The 21,203-nt window shown below is 30.8% G+C and overlaps 1 protein-coding gene across 1 annotated transcript in view; it reads left to right on the top strand.

The window, feature by feature from the left end:
• The first annotated feature begins 3,691 nt into the window (after positions 1–3,691).
• Positions 3,692–21,203, top strand: part of LOC136990369 (DNA mismatch repair protein Msh2-like) — a 64,084-nt gene continuing 46,572 nt past the window's right edge. Inside the window, exons 1-9 of the mRNA XM_067288764.1 lie at positions 3,692–3,728; positions 7,095–7,130; positions 10,380–10,467; positions 16,775–16,914; positions 16,991–17,113; positions 19,332–19,418; positions 19,494–19,614; positions 19,813–19,899; positions 19,967–20,025. Coding sequence (XP_067144865.1) covers positions 10,446–10,467; positions 16,775–16,914; positions 16,991–17,113; positions 19,332–19,418; positions 19,494–19,614; positions 19,813–19,899; positions 19,967–20,025 — 639 coding nt within the window. The 5' untranslated portion in view covers positions 3,692–3,728; positions 7,095–7,130; positions 10,380–10,445. The remainder of the gene's footprint in view (positions 3,729–7,094; positions 7,131–10,379; positions 10,468–16,774; positions 16,915–16,990; positions 17,114–19,331; positions 19,419–19,493; positions 19,615–19,812; positions 19,900–19,966; positions 20,026–21,203) is intronic.

The raw sequence follows: 21,203 nt of genomic DNA, 5'->3' as shown, positions 1-21,203 counted from the left end.
TGGTAGTTTGTAAAAATCATACATTTAAATAACTCACTACTTATCACACCAGAATTACTTCAAAAATTATGTACCCAGAACCTTTTAACCTCGCGGGAGAACTTTCATGGCCCTTGCTACCTATGTAACCAATCCGGATATAGTAGCGGACTTCACCCAGGCACATCTCTTCCACAATTTGCCTTCCATTGAACATCTCAAATGTTTGGAGGCTATGCACATATTTAAATTTTCCAACACCAGCACGGGCATAAATTTTAAAGAGGAGATGGTTTTGTCATTGGCCTGGCAAGAGTTAATTCACAATATGCTCTAGTCACCCATTATACATGGACGGCCTGATTGGTCGTGCATGCGCGACGTAGTTTCTTCATAAATTTGTTCAAACCTACGATTGAACTGAAAATTTAAACAACGTGCATAATGAACTGATATTTAACGGATATCAAATATCCATATAGAAACTGATTGGAACCTGAAGCAGAGCCCAGAAGGGGTTCGAAAATGTTTGTCTGTCAATATTTATATGTGATCACACCTTAAAAGGTTCTGGGTACGTAATTTTTGAATCATACATTTGTTTTTAATGATTTATAAAATCTTTTATATTGCAATAACAAGTTTTCTCACCATTTTGAATTGCTAGCTCAAAAATCTAATCTGCCATTAAATTAAAAATCTATTTAATTCTTGATTGGTTGGTCTATTCCTGTGCTTGCTGAATAACCATTCAGCAAGGACAGGAACAGACCTTACAACAATTCAACCTTGTCATCTGTAGTCCTGTGTAAACAATCCTTGGAAGAATTTCCCATATATTTTTAGTTGCTATAAATCTTGATTTTATAAGATTTATCCAATTTGGAACACTTTGTCCCTCTTGGAAATTTTTCCTGGAATATCCAGTTTTTCTATTTCTACCTGAAAAAATTTCAACTTGTATATGAAAAACAACCAAATAGATATTATAGGTGGTAGGTGTCTTAAAGTAGTGGTTTTCAATCTTTTTGAAGTCGGAGAGCACTAAACTTTGACATTTTTTTCTGTGGAACACTTACAATACATCAGTTTTAAAGCAGGGTGGCAACCTTTTTGAAATCAAGCGCACTTCGTCTAGTAGATGACGACATCGGCATTTGCTGATTACATTCCCATATAAAAATTATTTTACATCGTATTGATATTTCTTTTGCAACAATTTTTAATTGTATATTTGAAATGCACATGCCACCTGTGCTTACATGCATATGCTTTTAGCAATCTATGGCACGCATCGTGTTCTGTTGGCCCTGTGTAATGCTGTGTGATGGCTTCAAAACTATTGATGGTTGATGAATTGCTTGTTTTGTGCAATCATCGACAATGGATCAATGGTTGCATCTGACCATAGTTTAGTAGTTTAGCTTTTTTTTTTTCTACTCTCTTTACTGTGGGTATTAAGATCTTTATAAAACTCCTCTAAAAACACCGGACTATAAGCATATCTTCCATTCAAAACCTAATAACCGGTGCAAAACAATTATATTCCTGGCTAACGTTTTCGGTCACTCCACTGAGACCTTCCTCAAGCCTATATTTCTTCTTATACGATCTTTTTCACAACGATTTTCGAACAATCGAACCTTTAAAATTTTTCCGTTATTCACGTGACACCCATAGCACCACCCAGGAAGCTGTACGGAAAGAAATCGAATATTTGAGTGAAGTGGCAAAAAGGCACGGCTACGGCGGGTTGGTACCACAACTAGAAAAAGATTACGTAAATGCCGGCAATCAGAATCAACCGGAGAATAGGAATAAGGAAAATGCATCGGATCCGGAAATCATCCCGGACTTTAAAGCGGCAAAATTGCTGGCCACCACCATTCATACGGAGCATATTAGATGGTTAGAACAGATAGAAATTTGTAAAGTGTTCCAGTCGTCACTGCCAATAAACGCAAAGGATGAAATGAGGTTATTGATGGCTTGGCAGGCCCTGATGCAAAAAGATGAGACTGAATAAATGAATGAATGGGAAGTGTAACGAAGTAACGGAGGGGCAGTTTGGTGAAATTGATTAAATTTTGGAAGAAGATTGTGTACGGCATCGTAATAAAAGGGATGGCAGGATCCTTTTAGAGGAAAGATGGAGCGGTCTTAATTAGCATAGGATTATTTATAAGATTAAAGCGTTAGGATTTGGAAGTTTTACGGAAGTTTTTCAACGCTTTGAATCAGAATTGTTCGATTGTTTCGATTTAATCGGATGGCACGTGAATAACGGAAAAATTTTAAAGGTTCGATTGTTCGAAAATCGTTGTGAAAAAGATCGTATAAGAAGAAATATAGGCTTGAGGTAGGTCTCAGTGGAGTGACCGAAAACGTTAGCCAGGAATATAATTGTTTTGCACCGGTTATTAGGTTTTGAATGGAAGATAAGATCTTTATTTTTAATCATATGGTTTGGCCATGTCCACAATGTTCTCCCTTTGTGGACATGGCCAGAGCAGCCAGCTTTTCTAACAAAAACTTAGTTTTGAACTTAAAGCAACTCTATATCAGGAGAATATGCAGACTATTTGATAACTTTGATGTGTTCCTTAAACCACTTCATAGTTTACTTAAAGGTGAGAATTGCAGCATTATCCTGTTGGGTTAATGTTACCAATGGTTCCAAAATGGCGGCTTGTCTCTTATTCCAGCAAATAGAAGAAAGGAAACAGTGGGGACGCACATTCTAACCTCACCTATTCTAATAAATTACTATAATTATTACCAACAAAATTATTAGAATAGGTTAGGTTAGGTTAGAACGTGCGTCCCCACTGTTTCCTTTCTTCTATTTGCTGGAATCAGAAACGAGGTGCCATTTTGGAACCATAGGTAACATTAACTTCCCGTTGAAATGTCCAGTTTATTCCTCTAATTTTTTCAGCTTGGGGAAGTAAGTACTTGGAAAGGATCTGTATGTAATATTCAGAATTCATTCTTGAAGGATAGATAAAATTTTAAGTTTTCCAACAAATCTAATTTCACTCCAGACCATAGCAGATCCACTGTCCATTTGTTGTTTAGGTAGAATGATCTCTCTACACAAATTAGAAAGTAATAGACACAACTGACAGGACTTCAAATCATTTATTATCAGAAAATACTATATGTTTCTATTCTTTTTTTCACTAACATGCTTTTTAGCAAAGTGTAATCTAGTTTGTTTGTAGCTGATTGATATTAGTGATTTTATTTCATTTTTTTCAATGTAAATGTGGAGCTTTTTGGATTGTCCACTGGACAGTTCAAATATAATATACACTGGGTTCTTTAATTTGAACTGTTGTTTGCAAACTTAAAAATGTGTGATATCTCATGAAGTCAAAACTTTCTTGCAATGAGAGCATTTTTTCTTTGTGCAATTCAGAAAGAAAAAAATGCCCTAGTTGCAAGAAATCTGAATCTTTCAGAAAACTTTTGATTTGCTTTGTAAAATTAAAGTTTTTTTGTTTTAAAATTCAAAAAAAACAAGAAAATGCTTTGCAATGCATTATGTCAAGAATGTTATCTTGTATATTGAATAAAATTTTCACAATATTTAAATAAAATAAATAAATACTTTTCAAGTTTGAAGTGAATTCTGCAGTGATTCTTTTTAACAGGGACTCTTATATATTGCTGTAACATAAGATAATTTTGATAAATTCTTTTCAGATGCTCAACATGATATCTCTTTCTTGTCTTCTCTTCCACAAGTAAGTATCTTTATAGTAATGTTTGTACATATAAACCTGATGTAATGCAATAAATCACCAACATCTGCCGTAAATCATTGGGCTATAATTTGGAATAAATATTTCTAAATTACAAATGAATTTGGCACAAGAGGGATGTGTTAGGCACCATTTTATATTAAAATTAATAATTGAATAATTTAGTTTATTTAATTATTAATTTTAATAAACATCTGCACGGTAAGTGGAAGTTGTGGGTTCGAGTCCCGTTTTGGGCCAATTCTTTTCTTTCAGTTTAATCTAAATTATTTAATTAAATATTTAATTATTAATTTTAATATGAGATGGTGCCTAACGCCTCCCTTTTGTGCCAAATTCATTTGTAATTTAGAATTATTTATTTCAAATTATAGCCCAATGATTTACAGCAGTTGTTGGTGAGTTATAGTAATGTTTGATTTGATAGTATAGTGTATGTAAGGTACAGTACATCTAAAACTATGTATAACAAAATATATATTCAAAATTAAGCATTATTTAAAATTTAATCTTAAATAAATATGTAAACACATATTCCATCAAGTACATATTTCTTAAGATATTGGTATATTTACACCTAAATTAGGAGATACACAGTTCTATCAATGGTACAAGGAAATGTAAATTTTCATAAAAACTAGATGTATTTAGTATTCAAAAGTACAAAAAAACCATAAATCCAGTTATTCAATAAATTCAGTTTATTGAGAGAACAAACATTTTCAACCTTTCTTAAGTCATCTTCAGGTTTTAAAGATGGAATACAAATTGAATCGAAAATCAAATTCAAAAGTATTAGTCTGATACTTAAGGTTTCATATTCAAGAACTGAATTAGTAATTAGTTAATACAAAAATAATCAAAGGTAAATGCAGAAAATATAAATGCCAGCTGCATAAAATAATTAATACATACAAAATAAGAAAAAAGTAAATACAATAAATATAGACATAAATAAATAACAGTAGGCACAACACCTGTATCACAAGTATGGTACGAACCTTATTAGGTACAATAGAGTCCCGAAAACTCGGCCTAATGTGGACTGAAGGGTGGCTGAGTTTGTGAAAACGCCGGGTTATTGGGAATGGGGTTAAAAAAGAATAAGTATGAGTGTTTCCTCAGAAAATACTGTGCTGTACTTGTATGTATTGTTTGCTTGAGAATACAACAGAATAAACTGCCCAAATACCCTTAAACAAAGGAAAAATACGTACTTATGAAGGCATAGAGCTTTACTACATGAAAATGAAAATTAATGAATTCACAGTCATTCACATCGAGTTACACAATGGGGTTAAGAAATCTTCTAACCCTGGCAAAGGTTGCAGGTAGACTGAACGGCTGAGTGTGCGCCGGCACCAGATACATGGTGGAGGAGTGGGAGTATGGCAGAGTTATCCGAACTGCCGGGTTATTGGGTGCCAACTTTTTGGGACTCTATAAGTAAAACATTTTTGACACAGCAGTAATAGTTTATCAATAGTTTTTGATCCCTGACTTCAGCCAGTCAAATGCAAGCTAATCTGAAAAAAGCAGCATTAATTGCAACTGCATACTGTATTGCAAAAGATGTTTCTCAACTATAATTTATGTTGTTGAGCTTTGAAGTTATAATAGACACTTTGGTTTGTAATTTCAGATATAGAGATTTGGGAGAAAGTTATTTGAGATAAACATGGAAAATATATTGAATTTAGACTAAAAATGCAGGGAAAAAGTAAATAGTATCCAAAAGTTTTTATTTTGTTTTTATGTAAAATATATATGGGAAAATGTACCGTATTTACTTGAATATAAGACGATCTCGCATATAGGACGAGGTGTGACTTTAAAGATCAAAATTAAGAAACTTAGATTTATTAATACAGTTCTAATTTTATTTTGTTTCATCACAAATAAAATATCAAATGCACATAAATGCACACATTGTCATTTTAAACTTTAAGGAAAAATCTTGTAAAATTGACAGCATAATTTGTTCACATAAAGCTGGACAATTGGAAACCTTTTTTCCAATTATTAACAGTGGAATTCTCTCTTTGTCAATTACACTTATGAGTTTCTTCGAATTCTGATTTCCAAATAATCGTGTTTTCACATGGGAATGAATTAAAACTTATATCGGGTTCCCATGTAATTATGGAATTCAATTCAAAAGCTTTGCTTTTCTTATTGTTATTCATCTTTACTCCTGACAATACACAAGAACAATTCAAACAACCCAGATAAAATACTTTTGTTTTTAAACACAGAAGGTGAGAATCTGGTAAAAAATGCAAATACACAGTTTACAAAAATTATACAAAAATGAAAAGAATCCCTTGTGTGTATAGAACAACCTAGATTTTTGAAGCAGTGAAAAATGAATGAAAACCTCATTGTATATGCAAGTAAATATGATATTTTTGTTTTACTTTATTGTTTTTCCTGTGCATCTGTTTTTTACCTGTATTTTTTTGTTTTAATATTGATGATGATGATGATGATGATGTTTTAAATGTTTGTTTTTTTTTTAATTGAATTGGGGAGGAAATCAATTCTCCAACAATACTTCTATTATATTTGTAAAATACAGTCAAACCTGTTTTTATGCGGTCTTTTTTTGTGCAATTTTTTTATGCGATTTTTTTTGTGCGGTATAGTTGGCGACTAGTCTCGTGCGATTTGTCATGTCTCACGTTGACTTATTATAGCTAAATAAACTTATTATAGCATAAATGAACTTATTATAGTAATATTATTGCATGAATATGCGAAAAATGAAATAATTTATTTTTTAAGTCAACAAAACACCACCTGGACAAAAATATGTAAAACAGATGATAGATGAGACGATGCAGTCAAGTGCTGACATCTGTTGTCAATAAATTCTATTTCGTACGGTTTTGAGTTATTTTCTATGTGAGACTTTTTTTATGCAATCTCTGTTGACCGCATAAAAAAAATATTTTTTTAATTGTGTTGCGAAAACTATTTTTTATAGCCACTCGTGAAGTTTCGTGCGATTTTTTTTTAATGCGGTCCCTATCCACCACATAAAAACAGGTTTGACTGTAAAATAAATTGTAAAAAATTTTGAGATAAACATGTTTGAGGTAGACAGGTTCAACTGTGTATATATATTGTACACTCTTAGTTAAACAATACAAACTTTCAGTATTTGTCTTGAAAGCAAAACTCAAATCTCATGCCTTTCTACTTCAATACTTATTTTTTAATGCTGAATAACTGTTTTTATTTACACATTTACTTTACATCTTGATTATTGTAATTTTTAAAAAATTAGAATTTAGCAGATTAAATTTTGACAAATTAAAATATTTATTTGGTTTATTATTATTTCAGAAATCATCTACTACAATTAGATTTTTTGACAGAAATGTAAGTATTAATATCTTTTAATTAAAAAACTATGGAATTGGATTTTAATTGTTCTGTTTTTATTTTTACAAAAATTCAGATGAATATAATCTTTTATTATACAAAACTTTAAATTAGAATTGTCTTCTGGAAGAATTTGAAAATTTATATAAATAAAAATATATAATTTTTACTATTACTATTACTATTTTAATGTGAAAATTATATATTCTGCAAATTGCTTAAAAAAATAATCATAGAGTAAATCAGGTGCAGTAGTCTTATAATTAAAATTCCTGTTTTGTATAATAATATTACGTAGCAGTTTGTTTTCTAATTTTCTCTTTTACTCATCTATATTCACTTATAAAACAGATTTACTTTCATATTATTCATGAAATTTTACAACTTATTCAAAATAATCATCATACAGATTTGAAGGTGAATATGATTGTTTTTATTGTAAACATGTGTATGGATATCTTTTGATTTTATTGTATTACTAGCTGTTACCTGTGACTTCGCCTGTGCAGATTTTGCAAGCAAACACCATTTATATTTAGTATTTCAACAACCATAGTAATTGTTATAGAACACCTACTGCTGTGAATGATAAGAATTGCTGAAATTGCTGAGAATCAAACAGAACTGTTTCAATTTGGTCAATTTTCTGGAATGTTTTATCAGGTCAGTCCATAAGGCCATGGCATTTTTATGACCTTGAGAAAAATCTTGTTTTGCTGTTAAAAATGTCAGTCTAATGTAATAATTTTTACACTGAAGTGTTAAATTGGATCTCATTCATATAATACTGTTCAGAATTGTGAACATTTCAGTTGTTTATTTTCGTTAAAATGGAAGTAACCTACGAATACAAAAGACATGTTTTATACTTTTTATTTTTAAGTGGTGAGAATGCTACAAATGCAGCCAAAAAATAAATACTGTACATAATCAAATCGTAATTAGTGCAAGGACTGCGCAGAAGTGGTTTGAAAGATTTAGAAACAATGATTTCAGTGTGGAGGATAAGGCTCGTACTGGAAGATCCGTTGACTTTGATGATGATGCTTTCTCTGCACTAGTTGAAGCAGAGCCATCTTTAACAATTGATGAAATTGTGGAACGTTTAAATTCATCCCACGGAACTGTTCATAGACACCTACGACAAATCGGAAAAGCTAGGAAAATGGATACCACATGAACTGTCAATAGCTAACCGACAACAACGTGTAAACATTTGCACGTCTCTTTTATCTCGTATTGCTTTAGAACCTTTTCTTGGTAGGCTGGTTACTGGAGACGAAAAGTGGATCCTCTATAATAATGTGACGAGAAAAAACAATGGATGGATCGCGACAAGCAGCCAAAACCAACTGCAAAAGGTGGGTTGCATCCAAAAAAAATTCTTCTGTCTGTTTGGTGGGATATGTCAGGTGTAATTCACTTTGAGCTGTTAGAACCTAATCAAACAATTACAGCTCAAATGTATTGTGAGCAATTAGAGTGTTTAAATGAAAAATTGAAAAAAATCGACTGTCATTAGTGAACAGAAAGCAGGTTCTCTTGCAGCATAACAATGCCAGACCACACTCTGCAAAAATAACTGTACAGAAACTTGAAAGCTACAACTGGGAAATTTTACCTCATCCACCATATTCGCCAGATATTGCTCCCAGTGATTATTATCTTTTTTGCAGTTTGCAGAATTTTTTAAAAGGAAAAACTTTTGAGGATGAGAACAATGTAAAAAAGACTATTTCTGAATATTTTGATTCAAAACGGAAATCATTTTACGAAGACGGGATTAAAAAGCTACCATCAAGATGGCAAGAAATTGTACAAAATAATGGTGAATACATTATAGATTGAAATAAAATTTAATTAAAATTTTTTGCTGCTTTTTTTGTAGATAAAAATACACATGAACTTATGGACTGACCTGATATAATCGAACCAATATGCAATAACAAATTCAAATTTAAAATGGTTCAAACATTTGGTTAAAAAATCTAAATGTATAAAAATATTTATAACAATGTCTGAAAGGTTATCAATTTAATACACCTAAGTGCTCAGTGAAGACTAAACACAGTTAAAAACAAAAAATCGCATCTAAAATAGCACAGTAGAAGCCATTCTTCTGGTTAAGCTTTAATGTTCTCCCTCTCCCCCTGCAGAGAATTTCGAAAAATCTCTTCTTAGTGTGCATTTTCATGACGTACTCTGTGTACCAAATTTTACTTCTTTAGGTTCAGCGGTTTGCCCTGGGCAATGATTAATCAATTACTACATTACAGGCACCTATGAAAGATCCTAATTGTTGAATACGAATTTTTACTCTATAAATTTTTTAAAAGAATTACAATCACGTCCATTGAGAAAACAATTAATAGCAAAATAAAAGCGCAAGAGTTATAGATCTCTAAACTTTGAATTTAATTATATTTTCATTCAAACAATTAGCTATTCTCAATATAAAAAGGCAAACCAATGATTATTGTTTATGTTAACATTTTCATATTCATTGTTTAAACTATTACAAATAGCTAAGAACAGAAAAATTAATTTTTATATACAGTCAAACCTGTTTTTATGCGGTGGATAGAGACCGCATTAAAAAAACGCATAAAAAAAATTTGCACAAAACTTCACGAATGGCTATAAAAAATAGTTTTCGCAACACAATTAAAAAAATATTTTTTTTATGCAGTCAATAGGGACCGCATAAAAAAAGTTTCACATAGAAAATAACTCAAAACCGTACGAAATAGAATTTATTGACAACAGATGTCAGCACTTGACTGCATCGTCTCGTCTATCGTCTGTTTTACATATTTTCGTCCAGGAGGTGTTTTGTTGACTTAAAAAATAAATTATTTCATTTTTCGCATATTCATGCAATAATATTACTATAACAAGTTCATTTATGCTATAATAAGTTTATTTAGCTAATATAAGTCAACGTGAGACATGACGAATCGCACGAGACTAGTCGCCAACTATACCGCACAAATAAAAAATCACACAAAAAAACCGCACAAATAAAAAATCACACAAAAAAAACCGCACAAATAAAAAATCGCATAAAAAAATCGCACAAAAAAAGACTGCATAAAAACAGGTTTGACTGTACTTGGCAGATTATTATAACTATTTATAAATTATTTTAAAAAATGGTATAAAGTGAATTATATAAATTTTGTTATAATAAAAGTAAATTTATCATAATTAGTACATTATTTATAGATTTTTTTATGCATTTTGCAGGATTATTATTCTTTATATGGAGAAGATGCATTATTTATTTCAAAAGAAATATTTAAAACTCAATCAATGGTGAAATATATTGGAAATGGTAAATTCAATCATTTTTTTAATAAGAAATATTAAGTAGATATATTTAAGAATATGCCAAAAATAAAAATATTTTTTTACTTTTAAGCTGTTTTATGAAAAACTTAGTTTAACAAACTCAGTTTTTATTTTAATTCAAATGTTTTCATACATAATCTGTTCATCTTTAAGAATTAATTTTTAGTATTAAAATAGAATAAATAGGCTTATTTAGAATATTAGAAGATCAACATTAATTTCTTAACATAAATTTAAAGATAATTTTAAAATTGATTTTGGATTCCAATCATAAAAAGATAGAAGTTTTGTTAATGGCTTCATATTTTTTTTTTATTAATTTGTTACTGTATTATATTAAATATGCATATAGTTTATCTTTACAAAATTTATTTTGATTAGTTTAATTGACTCAAAAAAGATTAAGATTCAATCAACAATTAATGTGAAATTTTCAGCTTTGAATACAAATTCTCACAGTGCTGTAATATTAGAAAATATGTTAATAATCAATTATTTGAAGTTTGATCAGAAGTATATGAAAATGTATTCTATCAATAACAACCCAGCACTATACTAAGTTAGGAAATTTAATAGAGATCAAAGATACAGGTTAACAGAGGAAAGGCATAGCACTGATTCAATTTTACAGTCCCTAAGATATAGTCTCCAATATTGTCTACAAGCCATTTCAATCAGTATGATAGTTCATAATGCTAACAACAGCCCAAATGTGTTAATGTCATGGATGGAGTAGTGGACAGCTTGTATAATGTGGAACCATGTGAAACGAATGCCTTTTAGGGGTTCCTTGAGTTTAGAGAATAATTCAAAGTCCAATGTCACAGGGTCTATGATCTGGGGAGCATGGAAGGTGGCAGAGTACCTTCCAATCCCATCTTGTGAGCAGATTGCAGAGACCACCAGTTACATGAGTACAGTGATTGTCATGGAGGATAATAGGTGGATCAGTCAGAAAGTGATGCTATTTTTTCTGCAGGACTTCACATAGGTTACATTGCAAGAAATGTGCCTAGAAATATTACAGAGAGGTTACATTGCAAGAAATTTGCAGCATTTATAGTTCATCCATTGGGTACATTGTGAGTAAGGATTCTAACCTCTCCTTCAGCATGTTAAGGATGGTGGTATGACCGAGGCAAGTTTCAAAGGCAAGCTTGCAAACTGTCCAATGCCAGTCATTGGCCAGCAAATTGGGCATGGTTGTCACTCATGCATCCAAAATGATGGGTTGGTCTGGCCTAGGCTCATAGCCTTGCATTTCTTCCTTCCATACTTAAATGCTTTCACCTACCTCCTTACCATATCGTATGGTAATACATCAGCTCCACAGGCCTCTAATAGTCTCTGGTAGCATTCCTTTCTGGTAAAGCTTCTTACTGCTTCAATTTTAAGCCAGGAATGCTTGGTAAACTACTGATCACCTACTCTGCTACTGATCACCTACTCTGCTACTGATCGCTTACTCTGCTACTGATCACCTACTCTGCACTGACTGTGTAAAGACTGTGCAGCACATCACAGGGCAATGACCATTATGACTCTGCAGCACATCCAATTATACCATGGGGAGGGAACGATTTGACCTTGTATGTGCCAACACTGTCAGGATTACACATATTGCCATTTCCCCTGTCACTGCTGTGATAACATACAGTAGAGAGTCGTTAATCGGAACACTGGTAATCAGAATCGCCGGTAATTGGCACGATTTTCGTTCGGACTGTGTCGTGCTGAATCGAACGTTTTTGATACTAAATTTACTTCTAAAGTATAATTTTCATGTTTTTATATTTTTCAATATATTTATTTTGTTTGTACAAAATGCAGAAATAATTTTTAACGATACGATAGCCTCGATTATTATTATAAAAATTTTCGTTAGGCTTAAAATCGACGAAAATTCAACACGAAGCGACATGCAACGGAGAAAAATTTGAACATCAGACAGGTTAATGTATTTTTTCGTACATAATGGGTAATCGGAACAACCCCAGTCCCCAATTGATTCCAATTTTCGACTCTCTACTGTATTAAATTTACAATCCTGATATATAAATCATAACTCATTGTCTCTGTGGGAAAAATTTAAAGTTGGAATTTTACAAGGATAAAGATATAAAATTGTTTTATATAATTGTATGCTTAACATAGAATACCATTGCTATTCTAAGGTAATTAATAATTAACTGGTACATAGTTTAGCACAAAATTACATCCTCAAAACACAATTACAATTCCAGCTTAATAATGTGATACAAAACATACTCCAGCTGAGTCCAGAGATATGGTGGTTAACTATGATACATGTCTCAGATCAATCTGTGAGAAAGTTGTGAGGAATATAGATGCCAAGATCACCTATAAATGTAACAGCATGGCATACCAAATATTACACAACAGTAAAGATTGTATAAATTTAAATAGGGCCTCAGGATCATACTGTATTTTAATTACAGATGAAAGATTTGATTGCAAACTAGTATATATCAGCACTATAGATAGATCCATCAACAAGAGAGTCAAAGAGCATTGATACAACATTGGAAAGAATAATCCTGTTATACACCAGAGAACTGGGAGTAACTGCCAGACTTGACCAAACACAATTAATTGAATTGAACTTCAACAAAGAACACACAAGAGCTCTGAAAATTCTGGGAATTTATGAATGTGTTTGTATTATTAGTAAAAATCATTAATATTTTGCTATTAAGGAAATGCATAATTTATTAAAGAAAAATTAAAATACAACTTGTGAACACAGCCAACATACACACACACACAAACACACATATATATATATGGACACAATATATACAGTCAAACCTGTTTTTATGCGCTCTTTTTATGTGCGATTTTTTTAATGCAAATTTTTAATTTGTGCGGTATAGTTGGCGATTAGTCTCGTGCGATTCGTCATGTCTTACGTTGACTTATTATAGCTAAATAAACTTATTATAGCATAAATGCACTTATTATAGTAATATTATTGCATGAATATGTGAAAAATGAAATAATTTACTTTTTAAGTCAACAAAACACCACCTGGACAAAAATATGTAAAACAGACGATAGACCAGACAATGCAGTCAAGTGCTGACATCTGTTGTCAATAAATTCTATTTCGTACGGTTTTGAGTTATTTTCTATGTGAGACTTTTTTTATGCAATCTCTGTTGACTGCATAAAAAAAATATTTTTTAATTGTGTCGCGAAAACTATTATTTACAGCCAGCCATTCGTGAAGTTTCGTGAGATTTTTTTTAATGCGTTTTTTTTAATGCGGTCCCTATCCCCCGCATAAAAACAGGTTTGACTGTATATCTGTTTGTCTCAGTACCTCTCGCATAAATTATAACAAATATATATATTTGTTATTGCTTAAATATATTTGTTATATTTATAAAAATTAATTGTAAATTAACTTATAAGTAATTTTAAAATATTTAATTTATAAATTACTGGTTTTATAAAAATTTATTCACAAATTCATTTATATATTCTTTTGTAAATATGTTGGCTGGCTATTTTGAATTATATTAATTTAAGAATTATGAAAAATATATAATGCCATTGAATTATTTTGATGAAAAATAAACTAATTCTAATTGGTTTTTTAATTTTTATTTCTAAAATCTAAAGTTTTAAGAAAATTATTTGATGTTTTTATATTTTTTTCTTTAAGTTATATGCTATTACATAATCTCAAGGTGAATGCTAAACAACTGGATACTAGGTATTTTTTAGGAAAATTAAACTGAGCTCTGCAGCATAGGTTTTTCTGTATCTACTTCACACAAAGACACAAATGTGGAGTCATGCATCTAATGTACTGTCTAAAGCAGTTTAAAGCACACAGGTTTTGGAGAAGAACGTGCATGTCCAACTTCATAACTGACCAAAATATCAAGAAATGTTTAAAACACTCACAATTGCAATTGTAATTGCAAATGTGAGTGTTTTAAACATTCATTAAATGTCTATCATAGTGATCAAAATTAAAGATTATCTTAGAGATCAATGTAAATTGACAGCAGTTGAAAACTCGATTGATGTGTAGTACACGACTGGCTTGCAATTGGCTCATAGACTTTACATGGCAAACTTTGATCTTGAATGTCTTGACCCATAGATTGAAATTTCAAAATTCTGACTTTGTCACAGCATCAGCCTTGCCAAGTTGAACATATTTGCAAAAAATCATGTCCAATGGCCACACAGTTGCTTTAAACTTCAACCACAGACAAAACAATTGCTGATTTATGCAGAGTTCTGTTTATGCTCCACCCAATTAGAAGAAAATAACACCTTCAATTTCCAGCAAGACTTTGTTTTTGTTTTAGTTAATTGCCTGCCATAATTTAAATATTCATATATTTTGTTCTATATACATTGACATTTCATTTTTGAATATTTTTCTTTTAAATGTTCTACTAGTGATGGAAAATAACACACAGATAATCTTTTCACTTTCCAGCACTTTAAATATTCTAATGTTCCAGAAATAGAATAAAAAAATATATTAATGTATATATAAACTGAAGTTGATCTGTAAAACAGTTTGAATACATTGATCCAAACATTAAATTTGAGATTTAGCCATGGGTAGGGGAGGTCCCTAACCCTTGAGTGGGTTGACAAAACTTGCTCTTGTTGTCATCGGATGGCTTGATATAGGAGGGTCTTAACACATGCGAGTGGGGAGTTCAGTGGGAAAGTCAATAGGGGACTGTTCTTGAGAAAGACAGGGCACCAGGTTTATAAACAAGTATAACAAAGTTTAATATGACTATTCTCTAAGATTACAATAAGCTACTAAATACACAACTAATTACTAATCGTAAATACGTTGCTCGCGTGGTGCTTAGTTTATCTACTTATGCAGAGAGAGAGTTTACATATAGGCTAACCAAATACCTCTGAAAGGAAATTGTTTTGTTGGTGTAGAGGTGTATAGAGCGTTGTCCTATGACAAATCTAACTGTTGTCCTCTAGGGCCATTGGAGATGTCCATTCTATGGTGTCCAGGATATGGCGGGACAGGAGACTTGGTCTTCTCCTCATGTCATGGAGTCCATCTTGGAATCACCATCCTGGGGACGTCTGCTGGAACAGGGTGGCTGGAGATGTATGGCCTGTGTATGGTGTCCGATGCAGTCCACCTTGTATGTCTGCCTGGATATGGCAAGTCTGGAGAGGTCCACTCTATATGGACTGGCGAATGTCTGCCTTGCGGAGGTCTGCTGAGTATGGGCCAACGGGTAACTGGTGGCTAGAGCTCTTCTATGCTCTAGGAAATGTCTACACTGACTCGAGTTCCAGCCTCCTTTTTATTCAATTTAGGCTGGGAAAACCCATCAGGTGATTGGATGTTTAGTGATGAATCTGCAGGTATTCGGTCAGAGGGGAGCCGTTGAGGATGTTAAGATGTCATTATATGGAGCTTCTATTACCATATTAGGTTTGAGACTTGTAAGATTTGTCTTGTTTACTTGTTCAACAGTTGACTTTCTCCTCCTTTAACGATAGGTTGTTTAATTTAACACTGAATTGTTATAATTCTCGGACAGTTGTTGATAGTAAGGGTGATATTCAATCCATTTTCATTGGACCGTAACCTTTGAATCTTTGGAGTTAACCTTCAAGCTTGTTTGGAATAAAAAAGAAGCCTGATGAAGATTCCAGAAGGGGCTTCGAAAATGTTTGTAAATATCGATCTTTTGCACTCCGGTTAATTGGTTATTGTGAGTATATTCATCATGGTGTGGTGCAGTTAAGTAGGTTCTGCACATTCCTATTTAGAATGTTGTTGATCTGTTGCAGATCTTGTGTAAGATTGAAAATGTTTGTCAAATTTTACATTAAAATTATTTATTGGATGGTAAAGGTTTTGTTTGATGTACTTAGTCATTGTTTCAGTTATCAAGAAGGTAATTTTGTTTACATTCAGACAAGCAATGTGTAATGCCATGTTCTCATGTGAATAGAAAAATGCATTGAAGTTGACAGTGATATTTTTGAAAATTTATTATAAACTATTGGAAATTTGTCATGTGAAAAATTAAATATTCAAATGCCTCTATCTCAGAAATTATTTGGAGTAGTGCACATTCTTATATTAACATATTTGCTTAAAATAGCCTTTTCTTTCACATCCCAGAATATTCACCTATCCTTCTGAGACACCCTATATATATAATACAGCTTAGAAAATAAATTGATATATTATTTATTATTGACTGCTTGAGAAAATTTTACAAAATAATAATAATTTTTTTCTAATTTAGAGAAAACTCCTTATTTATGGTTGAGTAAATCAAAATTTGAAGTTCAGTTAAGAGATTTATTATTCATAAAGCAATATAGAATAGAAATTTATAAAAATTTAGCGTCTGGAAAAGGAAATGATTGGCAGATAATTTGCAAGGTACAAAAATTATTTTAAAACGTTTAAATTAATACTACTTAATTTAAATTATTTAAGATATATTTAAATCAAATAGGCATCACCGGGTAATTTAACGCAAATTGAAGATATTTTATTTTCCAACGATGAGATATCTGAAGATATACAAGCAAAAGGAGTCTTGGCAATTAAATTGACAGTGGATAATAATCAGCAAAAGGTAATGATTTCAGATTACAATTTAAAACAAATTTTATTTCTACATAACTTTCCATATAGTTAATTATATTTAAGTATTTATTTATTATTAGATATTTTTTTATTGAATTATTCTATCAATATTCATTCTAATTATAAGCAATAAAAAAGTAATGATAGAATGATTCATTAAATTTTCTTCTAACATCAACTATTTGAAAAATATTATTTCTATTATTTTACATAATTATTAATAAATATGTGTTATTAAATATTTAAAGTAGTAAGAAAATTAATAAGAATCAGTTCAAGAAAAAATTTTGAATAATAATTATAATCAATCAGAAATAATATTGTCAATGATATTAATTTAATGGTAATACTGTATATACCAGCATATAAGAGGACACTGGAAAACATAAACCTCAAAATTGTGGGCCATTGTATACTCCAGGTAACAAGGAGCTTAGTTTCTTGGATGAATATTTACAGTAGAGCATCGATTATCCGACCCACTTGGGGACTGGGGTTGGTCGAATAACTGAAAAAATGGATAACCGAAAAGTATGAAAAAATACATTATTAGTATAGTATATTAATATATTCCATGTAATTAGTATATCAGTATATCGCTATTAACCTACTTCGCGTTGAATTTTCATTGATGTTAAGCCTAACAAATTTTTTTTAAAATAATAATCGTAGCTATTGTAACATTAAAAATTATTTCTTTATTTTGCACAAAATAAATACAAAAATAAAGAAAAAAATAGAAAATTAAGCCTGGTTTTAAATACTGGCCTCCCTTTCATGGTCGAGCCAGTGTTGCCAGCTAAAACTCGCAAAAACTTAACAAAAATAATATTAAAGTAGCCAAGACATAGCCAAATATTGGAAAAAGACCCTAGCATAGAAGAATCAGCACCAATTCAATCAATCACTTACAATTCCATAGCTACGCACTGATCAGCAAGAGTGAAGTTTAGCTTTCTGTATCAGTTTGACAATAGCCTTTTATGCAATGTTAACTTGTACATTGAACATGCTTACAAAAACTAAAATGTTTCCTAATCAGTGTTTCTATTAATATCTGGTTACAAAATCTAGTTCAGTTTTATTTAATACTGTATTTTAATCCTATTTTAAATTCTAAATTAGTTGGATACGATTTCCATTCATTATGCTAATGAAGTATTAGCCAGGGAAAGATGAGATACAGTTGAGGTTTAATATAACTCAACATCCAAACTCAAAAAACTGAAACAAAATGGAAAATAAATAAAATGAGCAATTATTTATTGTGACATCGTCATAATGCCAGGCTGTAATTTGAAAAAATTGTGATCTATAAATTTCCACTGTTTTCCATTCATCTGCCTTTCCTTAATCTAGAGAACGGAGTTAGATAGATGAAAGGCAAGACCAGATATGGAAACTTTAGTGGCAGAATGCCTCTATTAACTATATAAGAATTCATGCAAACTGGTAGTCACATTATTTCAGTTCAAAAATTTTCCACAAGGTGTTATATAGATGACTGACAAGACTCTATTGTTAAAGGGAAAATATGATGTACAGGGGCAAGCCACTACCAATTTGAGGTAGAGAGCATATATTTTAAATTAAATAAATTCTCTCTTGCTACCTCATAAGTGTAAGAAAAAGAATGTCAGAAATAGTTGACCACTGGATGAAACAGAAAAACAAGTACATCAGACGACATACTAGTCTACATGAACAACCATGATATAATGTAGAATAAAATTTAATACTTGTTGTTGTTCAACCTTTTCTTCTTTTTATTGAGTACTGTCATATATATTGCTAGTTTGTGTATGGCCTGGATGTGACTTGCAAAGAGCTGCCATTTTAGTATTGCAGCTTCGTGCACAATGTGTTGTTAGTGATCATGAGTATTGCATTTTTATGGTAGTCTACCTGCCTATACTAAGTCTGTCAGGCCATTAGCCATGTGGGTGGCCCAAACTTCAAAATTTCTGACTACATCCTTGAGAAAATTAAGCACAGAATGATTTAAGATATGGTCCATGCAGATGTACAGAAAGTGAGATCTGAACATAAATGATTAGATGAGCAGTATTAGATTATAGAATAATATCTTACATTTTTTTCAGAAAGAAGAACAGAATGAATTTCTTTTAGTATAAATGAATTTAACATCATTTAAGTGAGTAAAAGGATTTTTATCAACATAAACTAATTGGTGTATTTTGTTTCAGATGGTAGGAATTGCTTATGGTGATGCATTTTCTCAAAAAATTCTAGTTTCAGAATTTCCAGATAATGATTCATTCTCAAATCTTCAAGTAAAAATTTAAAAGTGATTAAAACTTATCTTAATAATACAATATATAAATTAAAATTTGTTTTTTATTCTCCAGGCATGTATTATTCATTTGAGTCCTAAAGAATGCCTTGTAGCTCATGACAGAAGTTCACATTATAAATTAATTGAAGAAATTATGGGAAAAAACAATATATTTGTTACAGAAATGAAAATGGGTAAACTTCAACACTGAATTATGTTTATCACATTTTATGAATTTCAGTACATTAATTAATTTAAGCTTTTTTAACTGAAATTTTAGTTTATTTTTTAATTTATTTATTGTTTTATATGTAGAAATAATTTACAATATTTTTCTGTATTTGTTATATTCTATATATTTTAAATATATGTGTATTTTTAATATTTTTCAGCTGATTTCAATAACAAAGATATAGTTCAAGACTTAAATAGATTATTGAAATTTAATAACAGTGAACAAGGAAATGCAGCAATGTTACGTAAGTAATTAAATAAGTTTATTATTATTATTAAAAATTGGTAAATACAAAAATTTTTAATTTTTAGCTGAAATTGATTTGAAGCAGTCTATGTGTGGAGTAGCAGCTATTATTAAATATTTAGAGGTAAAAATTTTTAATAGTTTAAAAATGAGGTAGTCAAATTTTTTATTTCTTTTCAAAAGAACATAAATCTTGTTTAAAAAATTTCATTACTTCATACTTATGATCTTAGTTCAATCTTAAATAGCTCAACAATGGCTGAGTGGCTAAAACTGAACACTGAACACTGGTAGTTGTCTCAGTTCATACTTGACAACGGGCTGGGCTGGCACATGGAGTTTTTCAGGTTTTTTTCATGTGTCTAATACCTAAATAGGGGCAAATTTCCCATAGAAAGCCTTCCTGGAAGGAACTCTCCCTTTCCCCTTTGGCAGATTGCCTTCAATGTTGCATTGTGTTGCAGTATCCTATCTATACATCATCAATTTTAAATAACAATAGAAATACATAAACATATTTTTTCAAACGAAAATGTATTTAATTTTATTTGTTATTATATATATTGCATTTTATTTTGGGAACGAGCAGAAAGAAATGTAATGACCTTGAATGGGTCTGTGTTGGATCAAAAATAGCACGTGATATGCATTTTCTCCCTCTCATGGAATGTGTGATTTATTCTGCTTTTATTTTGAATTTCCTGCCTCCTTGCTTTAAGAAAATTCAAGCTTTTTCTTATTTAAATAAAATTTACAAATTAATGTAAATAAAACTGTGAAATTTTTTATATGATGTAGAAACAATGTAGTCAATCCCATAATTGATTTTATGCAAAGTTTTTCATTTTTTGTAAGTAAATAGGGTTTTTAATAAAAAAATTTATGTAATTATATGCAAAATGGGCCTAAGTAGAATTGGCCAAATATTACATAATAGAAAGGGAAAATGCAGAGACCTCAACAGGTCAGGGAGTAATGTCATAATTGGTCAGGGAATCACAAATGGAATTACTTGTATGGATAAAGATGTATAAAGATGTTTCTTTTGTATAAGATGATATACTTTAATTAATATTTTGCATTTAATTGACATTTGATATATAAGAGGATGCCAAAAGTGTGTATACAATTGTTTTCACTTATGCAAATTGATTCCATTTATTCTGCATATAATTAATTAACTTTTTAAAATAATAGTGTTCAATTATTCTGCTTTACTATATCTTTATTGCCAATATATATATTTTTTTGAAAATATTAGATATTAATATTGATAGTCAATTCGATATTTTTATGCATTGC

This window comes from Centruroides vittatus, unplaced genomic scaffold (assembly GCF_030686945.1).
Source record: "Centruroides vittatus isolate TY-2023 unplaced genomic scaffold, ASM3068694v2 contig_1312, whole genome shotgun sequence".
NCBI classification, from domain to species: domain Eukaryota; kingdom Metazoa; phylum Arthropoda; class Arachnida; order Scorpiones; family Buthidae; genus Centruroides; species Centruroides vittatus.
Note: the sequence above shows the minus strand (reverse complement) of the source record. Positions and strands in the feature narration are given on the sequence as shown.